The sequence below is a fragment of the Bombyx mori genome, chromosome 17 (assembly GCF_030269925.1).
Source record: "Bombyx mori chromosome 17, ASM3026992v2".
Taxonomy (NCBI): domain Eukaryota; kingdom Metazoa; phylum Arthropoda; class Insecta; order Lepidoptera; family Bombycidae; genus Bombyx; species Bombyx mori.
The window spans coordinates 8,520,576-8,547,946 of NC_085123.1; the positions used below are offsets into that span (position 1 = coordinate 8,520,576).

Consider the following 27,371-nt stretch of genomic DNA (forward strand, 5'->3'; position numbering starts at 1 on the left):
TTAAGAAAACAGTTTCTGGCATTTTTGCCAGTTACAAAACAAAGTCTGACTTTGCATTTTAACGCAATGTCAGTAATGTGTATAAATACAAAATGTATAAATACAAAAAAATACATTTTTTCTGGAAAATATCTGCAACGTCTTTCATCCATAATTGACGGGAAATGACCTACATCATCATATTTTACAGGGCTTGAAGGTCTTGCTACGTAAGGTTTGTTTATTTTTGAGTGTTCCCTTACATTCTTTTGGCACTTCGATTGGGCAAAAATAGGTTTTCATATAGGTACCTGATGTCTAAATACCTTTAGGGAAATTTTACTTCCAAGCCCGCGCTGGACTCGATAAACAAGCCAAGCATTATTCAGGCAAATATCAACTATTTGTGCAAAAATACCTAAGTACTACCTTCTACTTTTGAAAGCTATTTTGTACAATGATATCAGCATGTCTGCAAGATCTACACCTCCCATATGCCTGTTATATTGACGTACTTTGAGGACATTGCACGTCAACATTTTTTCGCGAGTCCTTACAATATCTTTGAATTTTTTCGATGGGGTTCCTAGCTACGCATGTGCTTATAAACGTAACAGCCTTATTATCGTTCCACCGAACAACAGGTAGGCAGTTATTATCGCATGCCGATTCTGAAAATGCACCTCTCTCCTTCTTCTTCATGTCCTTTTCCTTACCTGCATCAATTTCTTGCAAATAAGTATAAATAAATATGTAAATTTAATAATTAGGTAAAATATTAGTAATCATCCCAATACATGTTAAGCCCGCAATAACTTTGGCAATGTTCGTTGTGGCGGACAAATCAATCAAACACTAAATATTTATGAAATTGATTTTGTTCGCTGTGGCGGACAAACATTGTTTATAGTAAAAAAAGTCACCAAAACCATACAAAATTACAAGATCTATAAGTGATTTAATAAATTACAATATTACAAAGTTATTTCAGTAAACAAACGTGCACATTTATTAGTAAAAGCTTTATAAAAAAATATAAATACTTTGAGTAAAACGGATGGCTTGTGCTTCGTCGACATTTTGTCTCAAAATCACAGATACAAGATTACCAAATAAGAATTTTTTTTTTTTTACCGTAATAGAAATATATTTTAAAGTTTTTGTTAGATATTTAAGCCGTATAGAAGTTTTCATAGACCCACCAGATTTTATTTATTTAATTGTTCGTTGTAGCGGACTGAGCCAAATTAAGGGTTAAAGTGATTGGCGATATTAGAGCAGGTATGGAGGACACAAATATTACGGTATTGGTTCTGATAGACTTCTCAAACGCTTTTAATAACGTCAATCACGACATCCTCTTATCCATTCTCTCCCATCTTAGGATGTCATCTGGAGCATTGGATTGGTTCTCGTCCTATCTTCGAGGTCGTCAGCAGTCGATACACATCGACGAGTCTTCGTCTAGTTGGTGTGATCTGCACTCTGGCGTTCCTCAAGGCGGCATTCTTTCTCCTCTACTATTTTCAATTTTTATTAATCTCATTACCAATAATTTTCAATGTGCGTACCATCTATATGCCGATGATTTGCAGCTTTATGCTCAGGCTGGAGTCGATAGTGTGTCTTCGGCAGTTGGTAAAATAAATAACGACCTGTCCTACATTAAATCCTGGTCTGACAGTTTCGGCATAAGCGTGAATCCCGCCAAATGTCAGGCTATTATTGTTGGAAGTCAACGCTTGTTGTATCGGTTGGATATGGCATATGTCCCATCGGTTATATATGATGGCTCAACCATCAACTGGTGTTCAGTTGTAAACGACTTAGGTCTACTTATTGACTCCAGCCTGAGTTGGCGAGCCCAGGTCATTTCCGTGTGTCAACGAGTTACACTTACACTCCGTATGCTTTACCGCCTGAAGAATTTCCTTCCGCCCGAGACCAAGACAATGCTCGTTCAAACTTTGGTCTTCCCCATGATCGACTATGGTGATGTGTGCTACCTGACCTGAATGCAGATCTACTCAATAAACTTAACCGGCTTCTCAATAACTGCATTCGATTTATTTATAATCTTCGAAAATACGATCACGTATCTTCTTATCGCTCCCAACTCAAATGGCTCCCCATTCGTCAACGCCGTAGCTTGCGTGCTCTCAGTACTCTTTACTCTTTGTTGCACTCCCCAAATCCACCTGCTTATTTAACTAATTCCTTTCAATACTTAGGGTCTGACCACAGCCGAAATCTTCGTTCATCTCACAATCTTCTTCTTCGCTGTCCTCCACATAGTTCTGACTTTTTACATTCTTCATTCACAATTCAGTCTATTCTTCTATGGAATGCGCTCCCACTCAAAATAAGGTCGGCCACTACACGTGAAGCGTTTAAGACGAAGGTTCGAGAACTGTTTCTCAGAGAGTTAGCAGAGTCATCTAATTGATAATATTTGTTTATATATGTTTTTATATGTATATATTTATATATATATCTATATATTTATGTATATGTATTTATTTAAGTATTATGTATTATGTATGTTATATATACACATAATATATGTTTAAGTAATATCCCCTTTACACTACACCTACCAAGCTTCATCTCTGCACTCCCCTAAGGTAGACTGTTAGAGAATGCCTATGGCATTAAGTCCGCCTTTATACTTTCTAGTATAAGAAGTTATAAATAAATAAATAAATAAATATATACTTGCCCCTTCTAATTAATAGTAACTGATAGATCTTAGAAGATTTTAAAACTTCTGTGTTGGAGTTTGAATACAAATGTAATGGCAGGCAACACTTGACACATGATTACAGATTTCTAATATTAGAATTATTTTAAATGTTTAAAAAACAGATGATTGTTTTTTAGTAAGAAAAAGTCAGAACTTCTCATCTAGACACGGTCAAAGAAACATGAGCTTTATAAAAAATATAAAGATAATAAGTTTATAATGGTGTAACAGTGTTCTAACTATCTGCAATATAATTATAACTAGAGATCCCGCAGTAGTCGAAAATCGACTATAATTAATTGGAATCGTAAGTTTGTACACTATTATGATTCTATTTTTTACTTCTATAATCACAAATTTGGCCAAGACTACAATATAAAAAATATTAACAAAGGCAAAGAATATTTAATCTATTCTCAATTTGACAACAGACGCCAAGAACAAAAGTTTGACAATAAATAGTATGCATGCGTGTGTGCGTCAAATACATAGTATGTAGTCTGTGTAATGTTTTCTTTATTGATTTAATGTATCTTTCATGCATTATTTAAAAAAAATATTAGCATTGTGCACTTCTTCTCTACATTCTGTATAAGTGTGGAAAATTTCATACCCAATACCATTCCTCCGTCCGCGCAATTTTCGTAAAAAGGGATACAAAGTTTTTGCTTCACGTATTAATATATAGATGAAGCAGTTTGTTTTTAAATAGCCCCTCATCACCTACAGAACCCAATACCCTCAAATTTAACTGTCCAACATTCTGACCTAACAGTAAATACGTTTTTGATACGAGTCTAACCTACTTTATAAAATACAACATTAAATTCACAAAGAGAAAACAATTTGTACGAAAATAATGACACGATTTCATTGTCAATTAACGTCATTTGTGTATAAATTTCTTAAACGTCGAAAGTCCTTTTTCTAAGGTTACATCTTTATTTTCTTTTCTGGGAAATAAAATGGATCTATCACGCCCATATGTGAATTTTCGAAAGCAGTTTGGAAAGCAGCCAAGGTTTTGCGAAGTGCCAGTTCATCTCATAGATTCTATCGCTCCTAATAAAGGTGAGCAAAGAAAATATTGTTTACGAAATACAGTTAATCAAGAAGTGCAAACGATTATTTCAAAATCCGAAAATGAGGTGAACACGCATCGAATCACGTCTCAAGAACAAGGCGTGAATCATGTTGAAGGAGGCTGGCCAAAAGAAATTAATTTCTTAGACGAGGAAATTACATCAAGATATCGACACCGTGTTGAACGAGAAGACACTTATGTTGAAGTCATTCTAAATCAGTATGAGAACTTCGAACATTATCTTAAGCAAAATAATGCTATAGAAATGTACGAAATGTTTTACAAAAAAATGCCGCCCACTCAACTAATAGAAAAATCGGCTTTGCGAATCAATAGTCTCTTAAAAGACACAGATAATCGCCCAATAGCATGTATTGGATGGTCTTGTGAAGATAATCCCAAAATAGTTGTGGCGTACTGTAATAAAAAATATCCAATTCGTGGTCCCATTAATTCAAATCTATCGTGTTATGTGTGGGATGTGGAGTATCCCCGTGCTCCAAATGATGAGTTATATCCGCCTTCACCATGTTGGGAAATAGCATGTTCACCCATTAATCCATCCGTGGTAGTTGGTGGTTTAGAAGACGGTACTGTTTGTATATTCGATCTTAGGTCTAATAAAAATGCTGATGCGAAAAGCCCAATGCACCTGGCCCACCGGGATCCGGTTTCTGCACTTGTATACATACAGTCTAGGCAGAACAACGAATTTTTTAGTGGGTCTACTGATGGTTCTTGTAAATGGTGGGATATCCGTCAGTTATCGAATCCAACTGAAACACTCATAATGTCCGTAAATGCTGTTCAGGGCGAACAAGCAACGTTAGCTAACTCTGAAGGTGTTTACTCTTTGCAATATGATAGGGCGTTTCCAACGAGATTCCTCTGTGGTACTGACACAGGTTTGGTTATTAACGTTAATAGAAAAGGAAGAACTCATCGAGAAATGCTGAGCGCAGTATTTCATGCACATAAAGGACCCGTTAAAGCAGTTCATCGCAGCCAATGTACATCAAAAATGTTTCTAACTTGTGGTGACTGGACGGTTCACATTTGGAGCGAGGATATCTTAAGTTCCCCGATTGTCTCAGGTATTCCACATCGCCACCAAATAACCGATGCTGTTTGGGCTCCACAAAGATTTTCGAGCTTCATGACCGTTAGTGTTGATGGCAAATTCCGGTATTGGGATATCTTACGTAAATATCGTGAGCCTGTCGCTGTGTTACCAGTATCAAAAAATCCACTTTTGAAGATAAAACCGAATGAAGAAGGTCGTTTGATAGCAATAGGTGATGGAAAAGGAATGATTTATATTTTATCTTTGTCTGAAAATCTAATTATACCAGGTGATCGAGATAGGCAGTTAATGACACAAACTTATGATCGCGAGACTCGAAGAGAACACATTTTAGAGGCCCGTGTTAAAGAAATTCGTGTGAAATTAAAATCAGATGACAAAGCAGCTCAAGCGGCTACTAAAGCAAGTCCAGCTGGTGACCTGGAAAGCCTGCTAAAAACCACCGAAGAAGAATACAGAAGGGTTGTATCTGAAGAGCTACGACGTGCCGGAATTACACCGGTATCTTCAAGAGGTCGAGGTGCTGAAATGCGAAAACGATAAGTTAATTTAATTAAGTTAAACAAATATTTTAAGAGAAAAGTTTTTTTTTAGTTAACATTAAGAAGATAGTGTTACGTTCGTTTTAGCGATGGAAAATTGTTTTGATTCAAGAATAAAACTGGTTTATATTTCATTTTACTTTTAATACAATGTGGCAATGTATGCTCTCTGAAACTTTAATGTGATTATACCGGTGGCCATTATAATGTAATGGAACGCTTCAATTAGGCTTTAAGAGGTAGGCACTCGGCTTCCCATTTGGCTCCCTTTGATCGCATGCTCGCGTTAATTTATGTAATTACATCTTACTCAGCAGACTTGGCTAGATATCAAGAAATTGTGACGAATAATAATGCTAAGCATGTGCTTGATTACTCTGAAGGTGATTTTTACTATCACATTCAAATGGAAGTCACTTAAACTCAAAATCGTCAGTAATGTCTAACTTTACCATGTTAATATTATGTTTGTTTTGAAAATTTTGAATAATATTTCGTTATGGTTAATTTCTAAAGAGACTTCACGGGAAGATACAAATTATCTTATATTTAGGGAAAATCGATAAAATAAAATATTCGACATTTATTTGTAATGTAACTAATGGAATGTTGTGTCGCTTACTTATGTCAAAGTAATATCTACCACCGTTTCCAAATATATATATATATATACACATATATCTATGGATTATAACTGAGAAATATCTAGCGAAAGAACTAGACGAGCTTGTCTTTTTTAAAAGTTTTTTTTTGTTTTTTTTTTCACAATCCAAGAATTTCATTACAAAACAATAGTATTATAAAGAAGAACAAAGCAAGTATCTAGTAGTCGTTCACTATGTAATGTGTTGTGTTGCAGTCTCTAATTGCGTCCTTAAATTCAAAGACAGGTCCTTAGTCCTTGAGTCCTTAAATTCAAAGACAGCAATTTAAAGTTTTTCGGAATCTTGTTTAAAGTATATTTTAAATAGCTCCTTAAAAGAGTTAGTTTTCTGGATTTAATTTGTGGGTACGATGTCATATTTCATGTATAAATTTTCTGTTCTAAGAATTATTTTTATTAAACACTAAACATAATCCTTGTGGCGTAGAAATAACAAATAGCAAAACATAATTATGTAGTAGACTCTTACTTTTACATCTGTAAGCTCTTCTAGTGCTTATACAAATTGAGTTAAGGCGGACCTAGTAAAGTAATGTACGTATTTGGGGTTAAGCCAACAAAAAGGTTTCACTTTGCTCTGCCCTTTTTGTAAACTAAAGGCCGACGAACAGTAATTCATATTATTAGAACCTTTTAGGAACAATTTTACATCTGAACTAAGTGCCTTACGAAAAATGAAATTAAAATGTTAGAAATTCTTTTTTTAAATCTTACATTATTAATAGGGTCTAAAAATTGTACAGTCTAAAATATTATCGCAGTGCAGTATCGTGTTGTAAATATACCTACCTAGTAGGTGGTAGGACCTCTTATAAGTTCGCACGGGTAGGTACCACCACCCCGCCTATTTCTGCCGTGAAGCAGTAATGCGTTTCGGCTTGAAGAGTGGAGCGGCCGTTGTAACTATACTAAGACCTTGGAACTTATATCTCAAGGTGGGTGGCGCATTTACGTTATAGATGTCTATGGGCTCTTTTTTTTTATTGCTTAGATGGATGAACGAGCTAACAGACCACCTGGTGTTAGGTGGTTACTGGAGCCCATAGACATCTACAACGTAAATGCGCCACCCACCTCGAGATATCAGTTCTAAGATCTCAGTATAGTTACAACGGCTACCCCACCCTTCGAACCGAAACGCATTACTGCTTCACGGCGGAAATAGGCGGGGTGGTGGTACCTACCCGTGCGGACTCCCAAGAGGTCGTACCACCAGTGCTCCAGTAACCACTTAACATCAGGTGGGCTGTGAACTCGTCCACACATCTAAGAAAAAAAAACTGTAGGTCGTCTTCTTAAAAGTGCCCGGATCTAGATATAATTATCATTACAATACAGAAGAATTAGGCCTCGAACAGCTAAGGACTCAAAAAAATCCATTAGCTAAAGACTTAAAAAAATTATAACAGAGTTGATCATAAAAATCTTGCAATAAATGAAATTGGTAAAAAACCGTGTATGCATTGAACAGCGTAATAATAAGTAAGCTTGATCCTTATTCTACATAACAGAAAAATTATCTATAATAATAATATTAAAACAAATTACAATGGAATCGGTCCATTAGTCAATGTTGGAGCGGAAGATTGTAAAATTTAAATCACCGCTTATCGTGTTTCGTTTCGCCCGGAAAATTCGTGATAAGGATTTATTGCTTGTTTTTTAATAAATTGACTTCGAAATTGAGCTCAGTTTCGCGAGTTCTTTTTAGTTGATTCGTAACTAATACTCAGTAGATTTGGTGTTGGGGACTACTGGTTTTTTTATTCCATTTTATTTAGTATTTTCTTCAATACAATAATTGCGAAAAGTTATAAAATGGCAAGCTTAAATCAACAATTGAGTTATCTACCAGCTAACCGTTCTTAAAGAGGGAGAGCTTTACATGCGTGGGTAGAAGAGCACAATCTAATCAATTTACTTATTGATATAACACACAATAACAATAATAATAAATCGGTTTTTCGCGAGTCATAGACTTCATTTTACGATTTCACGGCTTATGACCTCCGTGATTACGAGAGTATTCGAAACAGAGATATTAATCTCGATATTAATCTTATTTATTTATTTATTTAATATATTTTGTACACACAGCTGTTAGAAAAGACACGTCAATAAGGATACAGAGTACAAGGGCACTACTTATTTCATGGTGAAATCTCTTCCAGTAGGCCCGCAAAAGGAAAGAAGAATTAGGAACACAAACCTAGTGCATACAGTAAACATTACATATAATAATATATACATATAACAAGATACAAAACAATATATATACATACAAATACACACACACAAACACACACACACACACACACACACACATATATATATATATATATATATATATATATATATATATATATAACATACACACATATACTTACTTTGTATTATAATACATTATACAAATATATTATATATACTTTATTTAAGATGGTAAGGATAAATAATGTTCTTTAACAGATTTCTTGAACGCTGCTATGGTTTCGCACGCTCGTATCCTTGGAGGGAGGGAATTCCAAAGTACAACTGCTTGTACAGAAAATGATTTTGCGTAAGCATGTGTTTTATGAACAGGGCAGTTGAGGAGAGTTTTAATGTGTGTTCTACAAGGAGCAAGGGAGGGACGGGCATAGGTAAAGCGATCACGTAAATATTGTGGGTAGTTAGGATTATGTAGGATATTAAATAGGAAGCACAACATTCTAGTATTTCTGCGGAAACGGACTGGGAGCCACTTGAGCTTTTTGCGAAAATCAGAAATATGATCATATTTTTTGAGACCAAAAATAAAACGGATGCACAAATTTTGCAAACGCTCAAGCTTATTGAGAAGCTCCTCAGTGGCATCCAAGTAGCAAGCATCAGCGTAGTCCAAAATTGGTAAAATGAGACTTTGGGCAAGAGAAATTTTAGTTTCCAAAGGCAAAAAATATTGGAGACATTTGAGTGAATGGAATGCAAAGTTAACTTTGCTGCTAACATTGTTAACCTGCTCATTCCAGCTTAAGAAAGAGTTAAAGGTAACGCCAAGGTTTTTAACAGTTTCACTAAAGACAATTGGTTGGCCATTCAATATGAGAGATCCAATTGCAGAATGATTTAATGCACGAATAGCATATCTACTACCAATTATGATGACCTGTGTTTTGTTGGCATTAAGTAAGAGTCCATGAGACGTTGCCCATTCATGAATGTTTTCCAAATCACAATTAACATCCTTGACTGCTCTATCAATTTCACTAGGTGCGCAGTGATGGTAAATTTGCAAATCATCTGCATAAAGATGAAAATTTGAGGATATCAAAGTAGTGACTGTGTTAATAAACACCGAGAAAAGAAGAGGAGAGAGAACACCACCCTGAGGCACGCCAGCATCAACAGCAACCCAGTCTGAGAAGGATTCATTTTGACGTGTGCGTTGTGAACGGCCCCGAAGATATGAATCAAACCACCTTGGGGCAGAAGTAGTAATGTTATGGGATCGAAGAATAGCGAGCAGGATATCGAGATCCACGCAGTTGAATGCGTTACTGAAGTCAAGTAGTACAAGAATGGTTAGGGATTGGTTTTCAATTGCCCATCGAATGTCATCTGTCACTTTCAGCAACGCAGACACCGTGCTGTGTCCCGATCGGAAACCTGATTGAAAGTTGCTAAGAATATTATTGGAGAGGAGGAAATTTTGTAGTTGCTTGTGAACAATGTGCTCCAACACTTTCGAGAGAAAAGGAAGTATGGAGATAGGACGATAATGTGACAAAGACGAAGGATTGCTGGTTTTAGGTAAAGGGATAATATTAGCGGATTTCCAGGATTTAGGAAAGGATCCAGATTGTAAGGAATGGTTAATTATGTTCGTTAAACAAGGAAGTAGTATATCAAGAATGGGGATAAGCATTTTAGAGCACAAGTTGTCACTACCTACAGCATGGGAAGAAATAGATAAAATAGCTTTACGAACATCATTGGTCGATACTGACTGAAACTTAAAGGAAGAATGCTTAGGCAAAGGGAGATTAAGTAACGTTTGCAAAGTTCTCGATTTACGACACTGATCAACTGAGAAAGAGGGTGTAGAAAATTGTTTGTTGAGTGCGTTTAAATCGAGACCGCCGTAGGACGTAGAAGATGCTTTTCCTATGCCTACGGATTTTAAAAATATATAATACATTTTTTCTTAATTATATAATACAATTTTATTTTTTAGTTACTTTATTTCGCTATCCACTTTGATGGTTGTCGTTGAGTGCTTCAAACGTAGGGCCTGTAAATATGAAGTGTGGGCAAATAAATGAATTCCAATAAATACCAGAATGGATGTTTGTCAAATGACAAACATCAACCCTTTGTCTTAGGGTCAGCAGCAGTATTGTAATATTTGTAATAAGCCGTGGTTTATTCTTTAAGTTACTATATATATCAGGTATTATTAGTAACTAGTAGTAGGACTATATTAATATTATAGTCAGGTCCTAAGTATTGTCACACAGTAAAAACTTTTGTTTTAGAATGCTGGCCACAAAAAAGTTTATTGAATTCGAATTTCGAATTGTTCATGAAAATAAAAATGTATACTTTTAGAATTTTACTTATTTTTAAATATGGAGTGGACGCTTAAAGAAGACCGTGTTTCAATTATTGCGTTGCATCGTTGCGGTTACGCGCCAATTCAAATTTTTAACATACTGAAAAATTTGAATATAACCAAAAGATTCGTTTATCGTACCATCAAACGATACAATGAAGACTCTAGTGTAGATGACAGGTCAAGAAGTGGTCGCCCTCGGTCTGTTAGGACTCCAGCAGTGGTAAAAGCTGTGAAGGCGCGAATTCAAAGAAATCCCAAACGTAAGCAGAAACTGTTGGCCCTGCAGATGGGGTTAAGCAGAACCACGGTGAAAAGGGTGTTAAATGAAGACTTAGGGCTTCGGGCATATCGAAGAAAAACAGGACATCGTTTGAATGCTCGTCTAATGGACCTGAGACTGAAGATGCCGCGCTTTGTTGAAGCGGTACGCGGGAAGAAAATATCGGGAAATTCTTTTTTCGGATGAAAAAATTTTTACCGTAGAAGAGAGCTACAACAAACAAAATGATAAGGTGTACGCACACAGTAGTGAAGAAGCGAACAACCGTATTCCGCGTGTCCAACGAGGTCATTTTCCGTCCTCGCTCATGGTATGGTTGGGAGTTTCTTATTGGGGCTTAACAGAGGTACATTTTTGTGAGAAAGGTGTAAAAACGAATGCAGTTGTGTATCAAAATACAGTCCTGACGAACCTTGTGGAACCTGTTTCTCATACCATGTTCAATAACAGGCACTGGGTATTCCAACAAGATTCGGCGCCAGCTCATAGAGCGAAGAGCACACAAGACTGGCTGGCGGCGCGTGAAATCGACTTCATCCGGCACGAAGACTGGCCCTCCTCCAGTCCAGATTTGAATCCGTTAGATTACAAGATATGGCAACACTTGGAGGAAAAGGCGTGCTCAAAGCCTCATCCCAATTTGGAGTCACTCAAGACATCCTTGATTAAGGCAGCCGCCGATATTGACATGGACCTCGTTCGTGCTGCGATAGACGACTGGCCGCGCAGATTGAAGACATGTATTCAAAATCACGGAGGTCATTTTGAATAAACTTTAGTGTCATAAGAATCTATGTTTTGTTAAGTTCATTTTGGTATATGAATGGTTACATAATGAATAAACTTGTTTCAATTATTTTATATTAAACATGTGACAGAATTTATGACCTGACTAGGTATATAACAAATTTGTAAATGCTCTGAAAAACGGCATGATTGCAAAGATATAGTTAATATGCTAACATTAGTCATATTTTTCCCTAAAAACATTAACCAGAATTAGATTTTAAATCGGTAATTCTAATCGGAGCTAAAATTAGCGTCAGTACAGCCGCAGCCCACGCCTATTTCCATTTTAATTTCATAAAGTTTAGGGATATACAATAGAAATTCAACTTCAAATTTAAACATTCCAACTTTGAAATCACGATGCCCGAGTCCTAAATATATTTACTTTTTGCACCCATTGTTTTTTTAATAAACATCATAAAAGTCGCAGCCATCTAGATTGCAGATAATGACAACGACGCAAGTTGCAATACTGACGAGACGACTCAAAGAGTCGTCTTGCCGACATGAGGAAAAAATTAGTGCCGGAAGAGAAACCTATATGTAATGCGGTCGCTGTATTCAGGGAAAGAGGGTGAGTGCACTGTAATCATAGGGTGAACAAAAATACTACATTCAATACTATCAAAATGTCTATTTTAACTATAATAATATCTATTTTGGTCAATATTAAAATATACTGAGATAGTTATGCCAAATTTTATTTAGTTTAAAAGCCAAATATTCAATTACTTTTCGGATAACTAGGGTTAAACACTCAATAGAGCTCCTAGGCACCGTAATATTACTGCTCATATTGGGTCATAAGATTTGAATCGTTTCTAGCATGGTCATAAGATTTAAAGTGTTGCTAGCCTTGATAATTTAACTGTTTTATACATTCATATAAATGGGAACGGCTGAGTGGCTTTTATAGCAAGCCTTATGGATTATTTATCTTCTTCTACACCTTTTAACTTTATCCTTCCTTCAATAGTTATTCTAGATAAGAACCTATGGAGATCTTTGTCCGAGTAACTATAGCCGAAGATGTTCATTTTGCGTCTTAGTAAAATGTTACACTCACAAATAAAGTGATTCCCATCTCATCCCAGTAAATGATGTTGCTTCGAGTAATGTACTCACTCATGTAATCTGAAATTAGAAAGTGGAAGATTGACTAGACCAAATAAGGCCGTAAGATGCCCTACATATTTTCCAATGTATTCGTTTCATATCTTAGGGAATACGACAAGATTGACTAAAAAGGTCAAAGTCAAAGGTCAAAGTTCATGCTAAAATCATGATTAAGCAATTTTAATTATTTTAACAGTAATTACCTACAACGGCTAGAACAATTTGAGAAAGCCATACAAGCGTACAATGAAGCTCTTCGTTGGAATGTAAGTAACAAAAATGAAACCGATTATTGATGACGTGCTTGAGTTTGTTTCATCGGTTCTTCTGGGGACTTTCTACAGGTTTTTGTATTGAAGCTTTTCGTAGAGATAACTTTGACTTTTGCATTACATCCAAGTAACGAGAGGCTCCAAGGATCGCTTGGAACCTCTGGGTCTACAAAGGGACTTCGGTTCTCTCTGTATTTTATACCGTATGGTCCATGGGGAATGCTCTGAGGAATTATTTGAGATGATCCCCTCATCTCCTTTTTATCATCGCACCTCCCGCCATCGGAGCAGAGTTCATCCATATTACCTGGAACCGCTGCGTTCGTCGACAGTGCGTTTCCAAAGATCTTTTCTGCCACGTACCATCCGGCTTTGGAATGAACTCCCCTCCACGGTGTTTTCCGAGCGCTATGACATGTCCTTCTTCAAACGAGGCTTGCGGAGAGTACTTAATGGTAGGCAGCGGCTTGGCTCTGCCCCTGGCATTGCCGAAGTCCATGAACGACGGTGACTACTTACCATCAGGTGGGCCGTATGCTCGTCTGCCTACAATGGCAATAAAAAATAATAATAATAATATAATCTAATCTAGTATCTAATGTAAAGACTGAAAATAGAACACTACCTTTTCTTGTGCTTTTTTTATTCGTTTCTTTATAAGAATAATACAATAACAACAGAGAACGTTTGAAGGTAATTCAAAATCTTTGTTTATCCCGGATAGTCTAATTTCGCTTGGAGGGCGAACATTACTTAATTTAACTACGTGCCAGTTTCAATTTACTGAAATATTTTTACTTTAATTTAAATTGGCCGAAACTGAGATCGCCTGGAAACACTTAAATTTGGTTTCATTACAAAAGTCCGAATGCAGTTAGACGCAAACCCAGATCCCGATTCACAAAACCTTTATTGGAGGTAGTAAATCAAACATTTACGGCCCATTCAGAGCTCAGACGTACGGTCGTTGATTGGTCGGAGCGTAGCGCGAGCGAAGTCCACTTATTACAACGGAGCTCTGGCAGACGCAGCTAGGGCTGCTGGTGAGTCATTATTAAATGCAACATTTAAATAATAGGGGTGTAAGCCAACAACTTTATTATGACATAATCGGTCAAATTTTGTTCTCACGTTTTAGAAAGACAAAACATAACTGATTCATTAGCGAAGTAAATAGCGATCCTAATTGTTGGGCTCGAAAGCTAAAAAGTCGAGAGTTTTGGGTTTTTTTTGCTCTTTGTCTTGGGTACTCTATTTCTGTATATATCTTTTTTTTTATTTATTGCTTAGATGGGTGGACGAGCTCACAGCCCACCTGGTGTTAAGTGGTTACTGCAGCCCATAGACATTTACAACGTAAATGCGCCACCCACCTTGAGATATAAGTTCTTAGGTCTCAGTATAGTTACAATGGCTACCCCACCCTTCAAACCGAAACGCATTACTGCTTCACGGCAAAAATAGGCGGGGCGGTGGTACCTACCCGTGCGGACTCACAAGAGGTCCTACCACCAGTAATTACGCAAATTATAATTTTGCGGGTTTGATTTTTATTGCACGATGTTATTCCTTCACCGTGGAAGTCAATCGTGAACATTTGTGAAGTACGTATTTCATTAGAAAAATTGGATTGAATCGCCTGCGGGATTCGAACACCGGTGCATCGCTCGATACGAATGCTCCGGACGTCTTATCCTTTGGGCCACGACGACGAAATTCAGTGGTAAAAATGCGACCAGCATTCCAGATTTTCATATTTGGAGTGCGGATAAAGAACTTCATTGCAGGAATAGAACAGTTTAATTTTGGAGCACTTTAATCTTCAACATTACAACAGATTTCGGGGGAAATCATTTTAAATTTGTATTATAAATATAATAAGATAAATACACATAAATTATTATTAATATTTATACTAATTATTAGTTAGTAATTTCGCACAGCTTAGTACCAGTTCAAGTCTGTTTTAATATAAAAACAAGGCAAACATTACGATTGAAACACTATATAAACACTTTCTTGATATCTCTCTAGGTGGATGGCTACTTAGACAGAGCATCTCTCGAATTAACTAAATATTCGCTTACCACAAGATGAGCTTGTTAGTTACGCAATAGTAGTAGAAGTAGTAAAAAACTAGTAAAGGTATTTCTATAGTTCGCTGTTTATTGTTTTTTTTTTCGTATTCATCATTTATATCATATATATCATGTAAGGAATAGCATTAAAACACATCTTGTCAAATATAAAATAACATCGGAATTAATTGAAAAACATCGTAGCAATCAACATTTTGAAGATTGACATGGAAGTCTACGTGCGTAGAGGGAACATAAGTTATCGTTATCTCTATTTCACGTTCGCACACGAAAGGCAATGACGTCATAAAATCTGATGCGTATCATTTTTTTATTTTGTTATTCGATAACCCCATCACCATTTAAATTTTTGTGAGAAAATTCAGATTTTTTGATTTTGGTTCTTTTTCCTTTTTTCTTTTTATTCCTAGGTGGTTACTGGAGCCCATAGATATCTACGACATAAATGCGTCACCCATCTTGAGTTATAAGTTTTAAGGTCTCAAGTATAGTTACAACGGCTGCCCCACCCTTCAAACCGAAACGCATTACTGCTTCACGGCAGAAATAGGCAGGGTGGTGGTACTTACCCGCGCGGACTCACAAGAGGTCCTACTACTAGTAAATAGGTTCGAGTGAGCATGTCTATTGCCATGTATTTATTCATCTGTTTTAAGTGACTTAGAGCTTTAGGGAATTCAACTAAATAGGTTGGTTCCGGGTCAACTTGTTAATTACATTGCATTGATCCACCGAATTCGATAGACGATTTTGAATCGGTTTGAATAACTAACTCACTATCCACAGTTTTGTGTTAAATTTTCACATCAAAACAAAGTTTGGATAGCTTTGAAAGTAATTTAGATTAGATATTTGTACAGTACTTTTTTAATTATTCATTTTGGACATGCAAATTTGAACAGGATTTTTTTATTGTAGATATAATATCTAATGATTGAAATAACAGTATTGAAGTTTATCATTTTGGTAAATGTAACTTTGAAGTCAGTTTTCTAGCTTCATTAAAATGACTGCAATTATTTATAGAGCCGATTATTGAGAATCGAAAACACTCTATTAACAGAACTAGAGCCGAGCAATCTGACGGCGCTACAAATTCGAGCGCAAACGGAATACGAAAAATGTGCTTTTGAACGTGCTCTTGTTATGGCGCATCAAGGTCAGCGCTTAGTAAGATTCCCTCCGGATTTTGCAGAATGCGCTCGCCATGCTGAAGAGACGGTATTACTACTATAATTAATCATCGAATTTATTTATTAAATTCATACTAAAGATATATTTATTTTCATGCCACTGACTGACTGTAGACTGACAGTGCAGTAGCCCCTGACTGTTGCGCCGATAGTCGTGGGTTCAATTCCCATATCGGGCAAACATATGTTTGCTCTTTGTCTGAGTTTTTTATGTATTTTACGATCCATGACCTTCATTGTTTCATTTAACATCAGGTGAGCCTTATGCAGAGTTTCTGCATTTTAAGCAGGAACAGGAAATAAGTAGTTCCTCACATTAAACTATAACAAAACAAATAATAAAAGTTTTTTGGAGCTCTATGATACTTGTTTTGAAAAGCTTAAAATTATAAATGTAGTTTCTACTTTTAAAAATATACAAACTCAATTTATTCTAAATCAAAAGATCATGAAAGCTGCAGAACATCGCCCAGCTCACAACAACGTCAAGCTATGTTCAACTCTATACTGAACGTTTAGATTCGAGAATGCGTTGGCAGCAGTGCTAGTAAAGTGCTTTCGGCAGCTGTTTCGCTTATAAGACGAGTGGAACTCAACAAGGAATCCATTGATTTAGATGCTTCAAGAGCACTGAAACATCGCAGCCGTATGCAAGCACAAGAAACTCAACAGGTTAGCAGATGAATGAGTTGATTTTCAGGCAAGCGATTGAAACAACGTTTTCTAATAATTTCACTATAAATATTTATGTGTAAGTACTTGATGTGGGAGCTCATTTTAAAAATATGATCAGTCATTCGTTAGAAATAAACAGTTTCATTAAAATTGATCGACAAACCCAAAAAAAACATAGACCAAAAAAACATAAAAAAATATGTAAGGATACTAAAATACTTACTGTGAATTTTTTTTCTCGAAAGTTCTGGAACATTTTAATGACCCTGTAGAATGAAATAGTTTAATTGGATACATTTGTCCACGGCGTGGGTTTTGTTAATTATGGTTAACAGGTCGTATTGTCACACGGCACGGATCTTCCATCCACCATTTCACTTATTTCTGCCTCAAAAAAGCAAATACTATAGTTTGAATGGCACGAAATGAAATTGATTCTTCGGCCTCACGTCTCAAGATAAGTGGTGGAATTTACGTTGTGAAGTATGGGCTCTGATCACAATACGAGGTAGACTATCAGGTTCTCTACCTATTTGAAATAATAAGAAATGTAATTGTTGCCATGACTAACTTTTAATTTACATCAGGGGTAATCATTTGGCGACATCAAAATGTTGTTTTAATGCAGTATAACATATTATTTGTTATATATTTTTGTAATCAAATAATTTATATTATTAGGTAGTAAACAAGTAAGATAGTCCGTTGTAATTTTACCAAACTCTCGATGAAGAAAAAATATATAAAAAAGCTCACGATTGACTTCCACGGTCAAGGAATAACATCTTGAAATAAAAGTCAAATCCGCAAAATTATAACTTGCGTAATTACTAATGGTAGGACCTCTTGTGAGTCCGCACGGATAGGCACCACCGCCCTGCCTATATCTGCCGTGAGGCAGTAATGCGTTTCGGTTTGAAGGGTGGGGTAGCCGTTGTAACTATACTGAGACCTTAGAACTCATATCTCAAGGTGGGTCGGAGCATTTACTTTGTAGATGTCTGTGGGCTCCGGTAGCCACTTAACACCAGGTGGGCTATGAGCTCGTCCACCTATCTAAGCAATAAAAGAGAACTTGAATGAATAAAAATAAGTTATTAGTAAAGTCTAAATACATAAGAAGCAGTAATCTTATAATATGCGTTCCCTGAAAGATATAAAGAAACTTGTTTTAGGTTCAAGAAATATCTCGGGCAGAAAAACAAAAATACGAACAAATCTCCCGTTTAATGGCTTCGAAATACTTGGAACGAATGGCACACGACAAACATTTCTTAATATCTTTATGTAAGGACGAAAGACTTATCTCGGCCAACGCACAGGGCTCGAAGAAATTACAAGAATTGGCGACTAAAGCTTTGGCCGATGTCGAGAAACGTCAAGTTAGTTAGAGAAAAAATGTATAAATTGTTTTACTAATTGATTTCACGTCTTGTATAATTTTAATTTTCGGTTTTATTTTACTAAATGCCTCTTTATGGCGGGAAAGCATACTGTGAAACCGTTCAGATAAATACATAATATAAGCATCCTACTTATTTTTGCCGTTAAGTATTCTGATTTTAAGAGTGGGACAGTCAATAATAGATCAACTTTATTTCTCAAGGTGAGTGGCAGCCTATACTATATACTGTACATATTGTGTTTTTATCGACTTCTGGTCAATATGAAATGAAATTCAATATTTTATTTAACATGTGATAAAACGGTATGATTTGTCTTTTTAAAACCCTCAAATAAGCAGCTTAAATGACAGTTCTGCTGATATTAGATTTTAAAATCAGGTGCGTAAAATCATGGAGCTATTCAGCACACAATTAGACTGCGATAAGGAGAGGATAAGGAGATGTATGGAAATGGTAGTGCAAGGTAGAGGGGGAAGAGGTCGACCGAAGAAGACATGGATGGAGTGTGTGAATGACGATATGAGAGAGAGAGGAGTGAGTGTTTAGATGACGGCTGATAGAAGAGAATGGAAGAGAAAAAATAGCTGTGCCGACCCCACATAGTGGGATAAGGTGGAGAAAAAGAAGAATTAGACTGCGATAAAATCAAATGAAAAGAATTTCTTCTTTTAAATTTTTTTTGGAACGAATTTCCTTATGGGTCTATACGGAGGGGTACCCTAACCGGGAAAAAACGTCCGTAACGTAAGATATTTATTAGTAATGCACACAGTGTATGACTTAACTTTGTAATAACGTACAAAAAATAACATATTTTTTATTATTCATTGACCACGATCTCAGAGCGTTCGTTTGCGCAATACTCTAACTCTTATGCAAACAACCGTGAATGAAGTGTACCACAATAAGTTCGCACGTTACCGAATGACCGTGGGTTGTTGCGAAACCTCCAGTTTTATTTTCTTTATACCTATAGAACTTTAAATTATTTTTTTTATACTAAGGAACTTCGTTCCTATCCGGTGTCCCACGACACCACACATCTATTTTTTTATTTGTTTTTTTGTCTATATTATTATCCTCCTTTATTGTCGTTCGTTTGCAATATATACCAAGCCGTTCAAACCACAAGCTTCATATTTCATCATTACATTGGTTAGCGGTAAAATATTGCGACCGCGCCACAAATCACTATGTCAATAAGTATATTGATATTAATAGTGGCGAAATTGTTGAGAAAAAGTGAGAGAGAGTGAAATTGTTGAGAAAAGAGTGAGAGAGAGAGAGAAGAGCTACTGAACAATCAATTCGACGGTGCTTAATCGTAAATAGGATAACAAAATAGTGTCTTAGACAGTCTAATAATTCGTTTTACTGCTTAGATCTTTGTGGATCCTTTGAGGACTAAATTTAATTATTGTTTATATTGATTGTGGCTGTCTTTGTTGAAAGCCGTCTTTGTGGCGCAAATTTATAACTTAATATTCAGTGTATTACTGGTGGTAGGACCTCTTGTGAGTCCGCACGGGTAGGTACCACCACCCCGCCTATTTCAGCCGTGAAGCAGTAATGCGTTTCGGTTTGAAGAGTGGGGCAGCCGTTGTAACTACACTGAGACCTTAGAACTGATATCTCAAGGTGGATGGCGCATTTACGTCGTAGATGTCTATAGACTCCAGTAACCACTTTTACACCAGGTGGGATGTGAGCTCGTCCAACCATCTAAGCAATAAAAAAAAAAAAAAAAATGTATACAAAGAAACACATTGTAAGACTAGATGAGCGATATCATTAAGATCTAAAACAGTTCAAGTTAGTTTCGCTGAAATTCTACCTTTTTATATGTTAATTCCCGATGCTTTTAAAATGGTTTTGGATTAAAGATTTCGGGTGATTTAATAAAAAGGTTTTTTTTTTGCTTTTACAGCTCAATGAACTCGAAGATATATTATTATTCGACGTATTGGTAGGCAGCGGCTTGGTGGTAGGCAGCGGCTTGGCTCTGCCCCTGGCATTGCTGACGTCCATGAGCGACGGTAACCACTTATCATCAGGTGGGCCGTTTGCTCGTCTGCCTACAAAGGCAATAAAAAAAAAACGTATACATCAAAATTTTGACCAATAAATTTCTATCTGTTCTTGTCCGTCAAACATTCGAAATACGAAATATGAACACATTTTCTTTCCTACCTATTCGCTGGTAGCCTAAGAGACTTTCCAGTTACGCTTAGACGGCTAGGTAAGCTCCCGGGTTCACCTGAGAGAACTAGCTAACACTAGCTCCAGCAAGAGCAGTGCTTCGCAGAATCTACCACCGCAGCAGAATCGCGACACAAATACGAACACCATCAAGCATTCTGAGCTCGTAAAATTTAAATGATAAATTGGACAATAAGCCTCGAAATGTTTTTTAACTGTTTGGTCATTAATTGATGGAACGGAACTGCAAATACAGGAAAAGTTTCATTTTATATCATTACCATCATCTTCAGACCATATTTTTTCACCGTTGGACACAGGCCTCTCCCAATTTACACCACCAATTTAGCCCGGTCTTTGGATTTTTTCATCCATATCCTTTGTTGGTTACCCATCGTAAATCATCGTCCCACCTACTCACAGGGGCGTCACGCATTACCTTTTCCGGCTTGCGGTCTCCACCTAAGAACTCATTTTATACATTGAAAAAATATATAAGGGTCGATGTACGATAAGAGGCAGTTCTTTACAGGCAGTTCTTCGTGAGCGTCGACCTTTGTACGCCGCTCGTGCGTTGGAAGCAGAGGCCAGAGCCCGTCTTTCGCACGCACGCAAGGAACAGCTGACGCGTGCACAGCAACAACACGAGACAGACGCACGGCGACTCGTTGCTGCAACCCAGGCCTTTTACGACCAAAAGGAGACCTTGAAGTGTTTGGATAGCGCTCAATTCGGCATGGAGCAAATAAACAGAAAAGGCATTCGATTGCTTCCGGGCAAAGAAAAATACCTGCAGGAATTGTACGAAATCGTTGCCAACGCATTCTTGGACCAGGTTCATAATTCTTTTGTTTATTAAAAGTTTTATTACTGTCCCATTGTCCGATTTGTGGAGTGGACTTGCCAAGTCACGTAGTGGAATAGATTGGATTCAGTATTTTACGCTCACAAAGACTCTCAGTTCCAATAGTTTTGAAAAAGTAAAGCGAAGCGTTTTTTTTTTGCTTAGATGTGTGGACGAGCTTACAGCCCACCTGGTGTTAAATGGTTACTGGAGCCCATAGACATCTACAACGTAAATACGCCACCCACCTTGAGATATAAGTTCTAAGGTCTCAGTATAGTTACAACGACATTTATCTATTCCGTGACAACGACTGCTCCGCCCTTCAAACCGAAACGTATTACTGCTTCACGGCAGAAATAAGCAGGGTGCTGATACCACCATAAACGAATATCAAATTTTCAACAAGGCTAAAATTTAGGTATGATATTTTTAGTGGTCTTAAATAAAATATAAGCGTTGTTGTTGTTGTTTTTATAACCTCAATAAGCAGACAAGTATATCGCCAATACTTGTGTCAATGCCAAATCAATTATAGAATTACAATTCTAATCCTATTTGTTCGCTTTCTAATGCTCCTTACACCAATGAAGGCTGGAAGTTTCTAGACCTGTGAACAAATGTTATTCTCACGAGTTGTTTTTGTTTTTACATATCTGGCCACTCTCTTTATAGTAAAGTAAATTTAAGTAAGAGTTTAATAACATTTTTATATTATTACATTTATATTTACTCAGGATTTGAAATTTTTATTTAGCCATCGGTAAATTTAGAGCCATTACTTTAAACGTCTCGTATCGGTATCAAAATCCTTAGAAAGAAACTCACAATGTTGGTCTTCTTTCTAACAAGCTCGATGCAGGGGATACCGTAGAACATTTCAATACAAATCCATTTTTAACGGTCGTCTGGTGTAGTGGTAAGTGACGTGGTCACTACACAAGGGGGTCGCGGGTTCGAATCCCGCTAAGGGAAGATATTTGTATGATAAATATAAATGTATTTTCCAGGGTTATGGATGTATATTAAATATATGTATGTGTATAATAAAAATCTTACATTTATTTCCGTTATCTGGTACCTGTAACACAAGTTCTTTCCGAACTTATCACTGGTCTCCAGTTAACGTGGCGTGATTGTTAGTAAATATTTATATTTATTTATTAAATATTTATTTATTTTCTTAGAAACGAGTACGCGAGAGCATGAGCGAGTCCGACCGGGAGAAGAGAGCGTTTATTCTCCTCGGGATGGCGATGTCGCGTGAGCCAAGTCGTGACTCCGTGTTACGAGCTCGGCCCCCTGAACCGTCGCGCGATGCCAAGTAATTTGCATCAAATTATTCAACGACTAGCGACCCGCCCTCGCTTCGCTTCGGAAACATTAAAACACACATGAAACCAAAAAAAAAAAGAAAAATTAAAAAAAGTAGCCTATGTTCATCAGGGACAATGTCAGCTTCTAATGGAAAAATATTTTTTCAAATCGGTCCAGTAGTTTCGGAGCCTATTCGAAACAAACAAACAAACAAATCTTTCCTCTTTATAATATTATTATAGTATAGAAGAATAGAGTATAGAAGAAAAGATATAATATTAGTATATATTATAGAAGTATAGATTTAATAAGGAAACTGCCAAACTGCTATTCGTGAGACTAAAGAAGGAAAGTTTCTGCACTAATTCGAATGACTGATGCCAGCTTTACCGATACTGCCGTTTAACACTAATCATACCAACACTCACTGGTACCTATTTCTACCATAGCAGGAAGATAACTGGTATACGACAAGTAGTATTGAAAATAAACAAAACCAAACGAAAAAAAAGTATAATAACTGTTGATTAATTGGTAAGAAAAAGGCATGAAGTCAAATGTGCAAAAGCATTAAGATGACACATTTTCAAAGCAAAAGTTCAAAATGGGTCATTTCATCCGTTATGGTATGTTTAGTGTTAAATAATGTTTAAAAAAAATCCATTTTATAATCATAATTATCTCATCATATGAAAGTGGTGAATTTGCTTTATTTATATTTATCCCGTGAGAAGCCGATGTAACGACAATCCGAACGGCCTTCTTTTGTATAGACTCAAATGGAAGTATCGCTAGGCCTGAGTTTTAGTTCAGGCGTGAAGTACCTATTCGCGATATTGAAGCTAATTTGTTTTACTTTCCAAATGACGCATATTGACCCCAAATATCCATATTCGCGGAAAGTTGCAGAGCGGACCCTAGGACAAGTATCTTGGTTGGACCCAAGGAGTACCCTGGGTCCTTTTTGCAACTTTCCTTTTTCGTAGTCAATTTGCTGAATAGTAAACGCAACTTAATGAGCGTTTACAACACACATGGTATACTCAGAATTAAAAAAAAAACAAGTATATTAGAAGCTGAAATTCAAGATTACAGCTTAGAGGAACAAAGGAACGTCATAGGAAACAAGCATTGAATAAATTGTAAAAAAATCGAGCATTTCAATTGCTACGAAATATGTTTCTTATTCCGTACGTATTAGTTATAAAATCCAATAACCGTTGATAAACTACGCAGGCAACGTATTCGTGTCGTGGAACGTGCTCTGGCGCTGAGCATGCGGGCTTCGGAGCGATGTTATTTACTGCACGAACTGGCACGTCTCAGCATCGAGACGAAACAGAATTTACGGGCTCTGTTCTATGCTACGAAATGTCAGAATGGTATTGTTAAGTTTTATACATAAATAGTTACCGTTTTTTGGAACGAAGTTCCTTATGGGACGATGCGGAGGGCTACTCTAACCGGGAAAAAACGTCCGTAACGTAAGTTTTTTATTAGTAATGCACACAGTGTACGACTTAGCTTTGTAATAACGTACAAAAAATCACATATTTTTTTATCATATAATTTTTATAAATCATTGCGAATAAAATAAATATGATAACTTTGTAAAGTAGTTTTTTTTTTTTTTTATCAATAAAACGATCATAATTAAAAATGTATACCCGAATAATTATTTTCTTTATACCTCGGATAAAACTTGAAGTTAATATTCTATACTAATATTATAAAGAGGAAAGATTTGTTTGTTTCGAATAGGCTCCGAAACTACTGGACCGATTTGAAAAATTCTTTTTCCATTAGAAGCCGACATTATCCCTGATGAACATAGGCTACTTTTTCTTAATTTTTTTTAATTTTATTTTTTTGGTTTCATGTGTGTTTTAATGTTTCCGAAGCGAAGCGAGGGCGGGTCGCTAGTTTTAAAATAAAGAACTTCGTTCTTATCCGGTGTCCCACGACACCACACATCTTTTTTGTTCCTACCTAATTGTGGGTAGTCTAAGGAGCTACTCCAAGTGTAGGCGGAATGGTAGGTGAGCTCTTGGTGCTCGACCTGGGAGGAATCACTAACATTAACCGTAGCAAGAGCAGTACTTCTCTGAATCTAGCATCGGTTCTGGAGAAAATCCAGTGAGAGCACACCGTGGATAGGTTACAATAATATTCATAAGTCGCAGTACATTTTTGTGCCTTTTTTGGGGCTGATTGTGAGAGATTTGAGCCTGATTTTAGCTAATTGTAACAACAATGAAATAACAGTAGTAGACGATTGATTGACGTTTGGTTGTTCTAAATTGAACTGTTCTGTTACAAACTGAAACACTCGAATGCTTCAATAATAGACGAGGGTGTTTGTACTTATCGGTGGGATACCAAACACTAACACAGGACGAACACGTTCGTACAATCGAAATATCAAAAATAAATAATAAATTATGTACGTCGTCGTCGAAAGAGTCATTGGGGCTTAAAAGATAAGATGCCCAATGTAGTCGTATCAAGCGTTACTCTACCTACTATGCCAGTTTTGCGTTCCCGCAAACAGGTATTGATTTTGCTAAGACAATAGAGCATATTGTAATACAAGGCCACCTTGCCTATTTTTGTCTGCATTCCAATTGACACTTTGACTTGGCCACCTGCATTCGAAGATAAAAATAAATATATGTAGTAAATTATTTCAAACTTTCGGGTGTTAACAAACATTATAGACTACTTTCTTCCGGTTCGTGGTGAGCCTGGAACCCTCTTGCAAATAACCGTCAACTGCCGACTTGACTTGGTTGGTCGCGTGGATAAACTTCCACGTGGTCTGATGCCTTCTACTTTGCTTGTGAGGCGCATAGCATCTGCTCACAGCCATGGTCATGACTGACGACCACTACCGCTCTGATAAGGGTGATACGACACAGAAAAGAATAGAAAAACAAAAACAATTTCAGAATCTCGCGCTTCCGGTCAGCGAGTTTGGCTTATAAATGCAACATTCCTATTGGCCCGCTGTCACTTGCTGCAGAATAATAGGCCCGAAGCTCGAGCAGTGCTGCTTGAAGGGTCTAGCTTAGCTCGTTCATATGGTTTCAGCGATGTAGCCGCTTTCTTTGACACGGTAAAGTGGTAAAAATTATTATAAACTTAGCATTTTGCCTGCTTAAAAATTTAGATTAATACCCACCTTATCGTTTTGTTATCAATGAGGATCTTATATTGGATCTTGGCTTCTCGACTATTTCTCTCTACTGATTTCTGTCTCTAGTCTGATGCATGCAGATTTATGTTAAAAATTATTTTTTTGGAAACAGTAATTGGTTTGGATAAGCATGTCAACTGGCAATTAAACGCGATCTAAACTTTAAGCCTTTTTGTACTGAACAGTGTGTCAACGTATCATTGGAAGGCGAAGTGGCGTTTTCGGAGGCACCCCTAGAGAAAAGGGAAAAAGATATGGTCGGTTTGATGCAAGACGCTGATCTGAAGGCTGCCGCTGAACACCTCTTCAGGAGAATGTCCGTTATTCCTGCTTCCCGGTAAATGATCATCAGTGTAAAACTTTCTTGTATTTCAATGGAGTATTATTAATGCTTCAAAGAACGACATATAACATCTATACTAATACTAATATTATAATAAAGAGGAAAGATTTGTTTGTTTGTTTGTATTGAATAGGCTCCGAAACTAATGAGCCGATTTGAAAAATTCTTTCACTGTTTGGAAGCTACACTATTCCCGAGTGACATAGGCCATATCTTTTTTTGAAAAAAAAATAGGGATCCTTACTAAAACTCCAATAATGTAACCCAAGGTGTAAAAAAATACCTAAAATATTATAATTAACTAATTAGTCTAAAACTGTCTAAAACTAATTAGTCTTACAATTATAGTTATGCGGCAATAAGTGTTATTTTATTTAAAAAAATAAAACAACGTCAAAAAGGTACCGTTGAAGTTTTTGTTAAAAACCCGAGCGGATCCGGAGCGGGCCGCTAGTTACCTATATAAACGTGTGCATGTATTTGTCATAGGCGCTTCTCGATAATGCCAGGAATGCATGCTGACGAGACACCTCCGTCGGCAGCCGGTCGCCGCATGTCTATCATACCTCGGAACCAACAGCCCACGAAAATCGCACGGAGACTGCAAAATCCTTTAGGATTACAAACCTTCGATGTCTGAGGAAATGTTGTTTTCAAAATTTGCAATATTTTTTACCCGATGTTTTGAATTTTTATCGAAATAAACTATCTTTGGTTGTCTGATATTTTTGTATATATCTTTGATCTAGATGGATAGATGAAAGATGAGAGCCTATAAGTCTTCACAATGTGATTGCTGCAACTTTGAGATAAGAGTCATCACAAGTCTTCATCACATTCTGTAAGAGGGTTTCTCAATATTGCGCACCAGAAATAGAAATTATGGTAGATAACAAACACCGGTTTCTTGTAGCTGCTACTACTGCTTCCCCATAGTCCGTCTGAAGTAGTG

At 36.7% G+C, this 27,371-nt stretch overlaps 2 protein-coding genes across 2 annotated transcripts; both read left to right on the forward strand.

Annotated features, from left to right (window-relative positions):
- Nucleotides 1-27,144, forward strand: LOC101736591 (uncharacterized). The gene is made up of 13 exons (XM_012695770.4): nt 1-214; nt 12,198-12,333; nt 13,072-13,141; nt 14,097-14,190; nt 16,310-16,467; nt 16,959-17,111; nt 18,290-18,496; nt 21,252-21,554; nt 22,751-22,887; nt 24,117-24,262; nt 25,829-25,995; nt 26,262-26,413; nt 26,909-27,144. Exons 2-13 carry the CDS (start codon nt 12,266-12,268, stop codon nt 27,057-27,059), a joined length of 1,806 nt encoding a protein of 601 aa, XP_012551224.2. The 5' UTR covers nt 1-214; nt 12,198-12,265; the 3' UTR covers nt 27,060-27,144.
- On the forward strand, nt 3,594-5,566 carry LOC101736462 (dynein intermediate chain 3, ciliary). Its single transcript, XM_004932405.5, has one exon. The coding sequence runs from the start codon at nt 3,688-3,690 to the stop codon at nt 5,431-5,433; it is 1,746 nt and encodes a 581-aa protein (XP_004932462.1). The 5' UTR covers nt 3,594-3,687; the 3' UTR covers nt 5,434-5,566.
- Nucleotides 27,145-27,371: the final 227 nt, after the last annotated feature.

Excerpts from the sequence above, each read along its gene's own strand:
- LOC101736591 (XM_012695770.4), top strand. The coding sequence starts at position 12,266 with ATGAGGAAAAAATTAGTGCCGGAAGAGAAACCTATATGTAATGCGGTC. Across the intron at positions 13,142-14,096 it reads ATGAAGCTCTTCGTTGGAAT|AGCTCAGACGTACGGTCGTT; the intron begins GTAAGTAACAAA and ends CGGCCCATTCAG. Across the intron at positions 17,112-18,289 it reads AAGCACAAGAAACTCAACAG|GTTCAAGAAATATCTCGGGC; the intron begins GTTAGCAGATGA and ends AACTTGTTTTAG.
- LOC101736462 (XM_004932405.5), top strand. The coding sequence starts at position 3,688 with ATGGATCTATCACGCCCATATGTGAATTTTCGAAAGCAGTTTGGAAAG.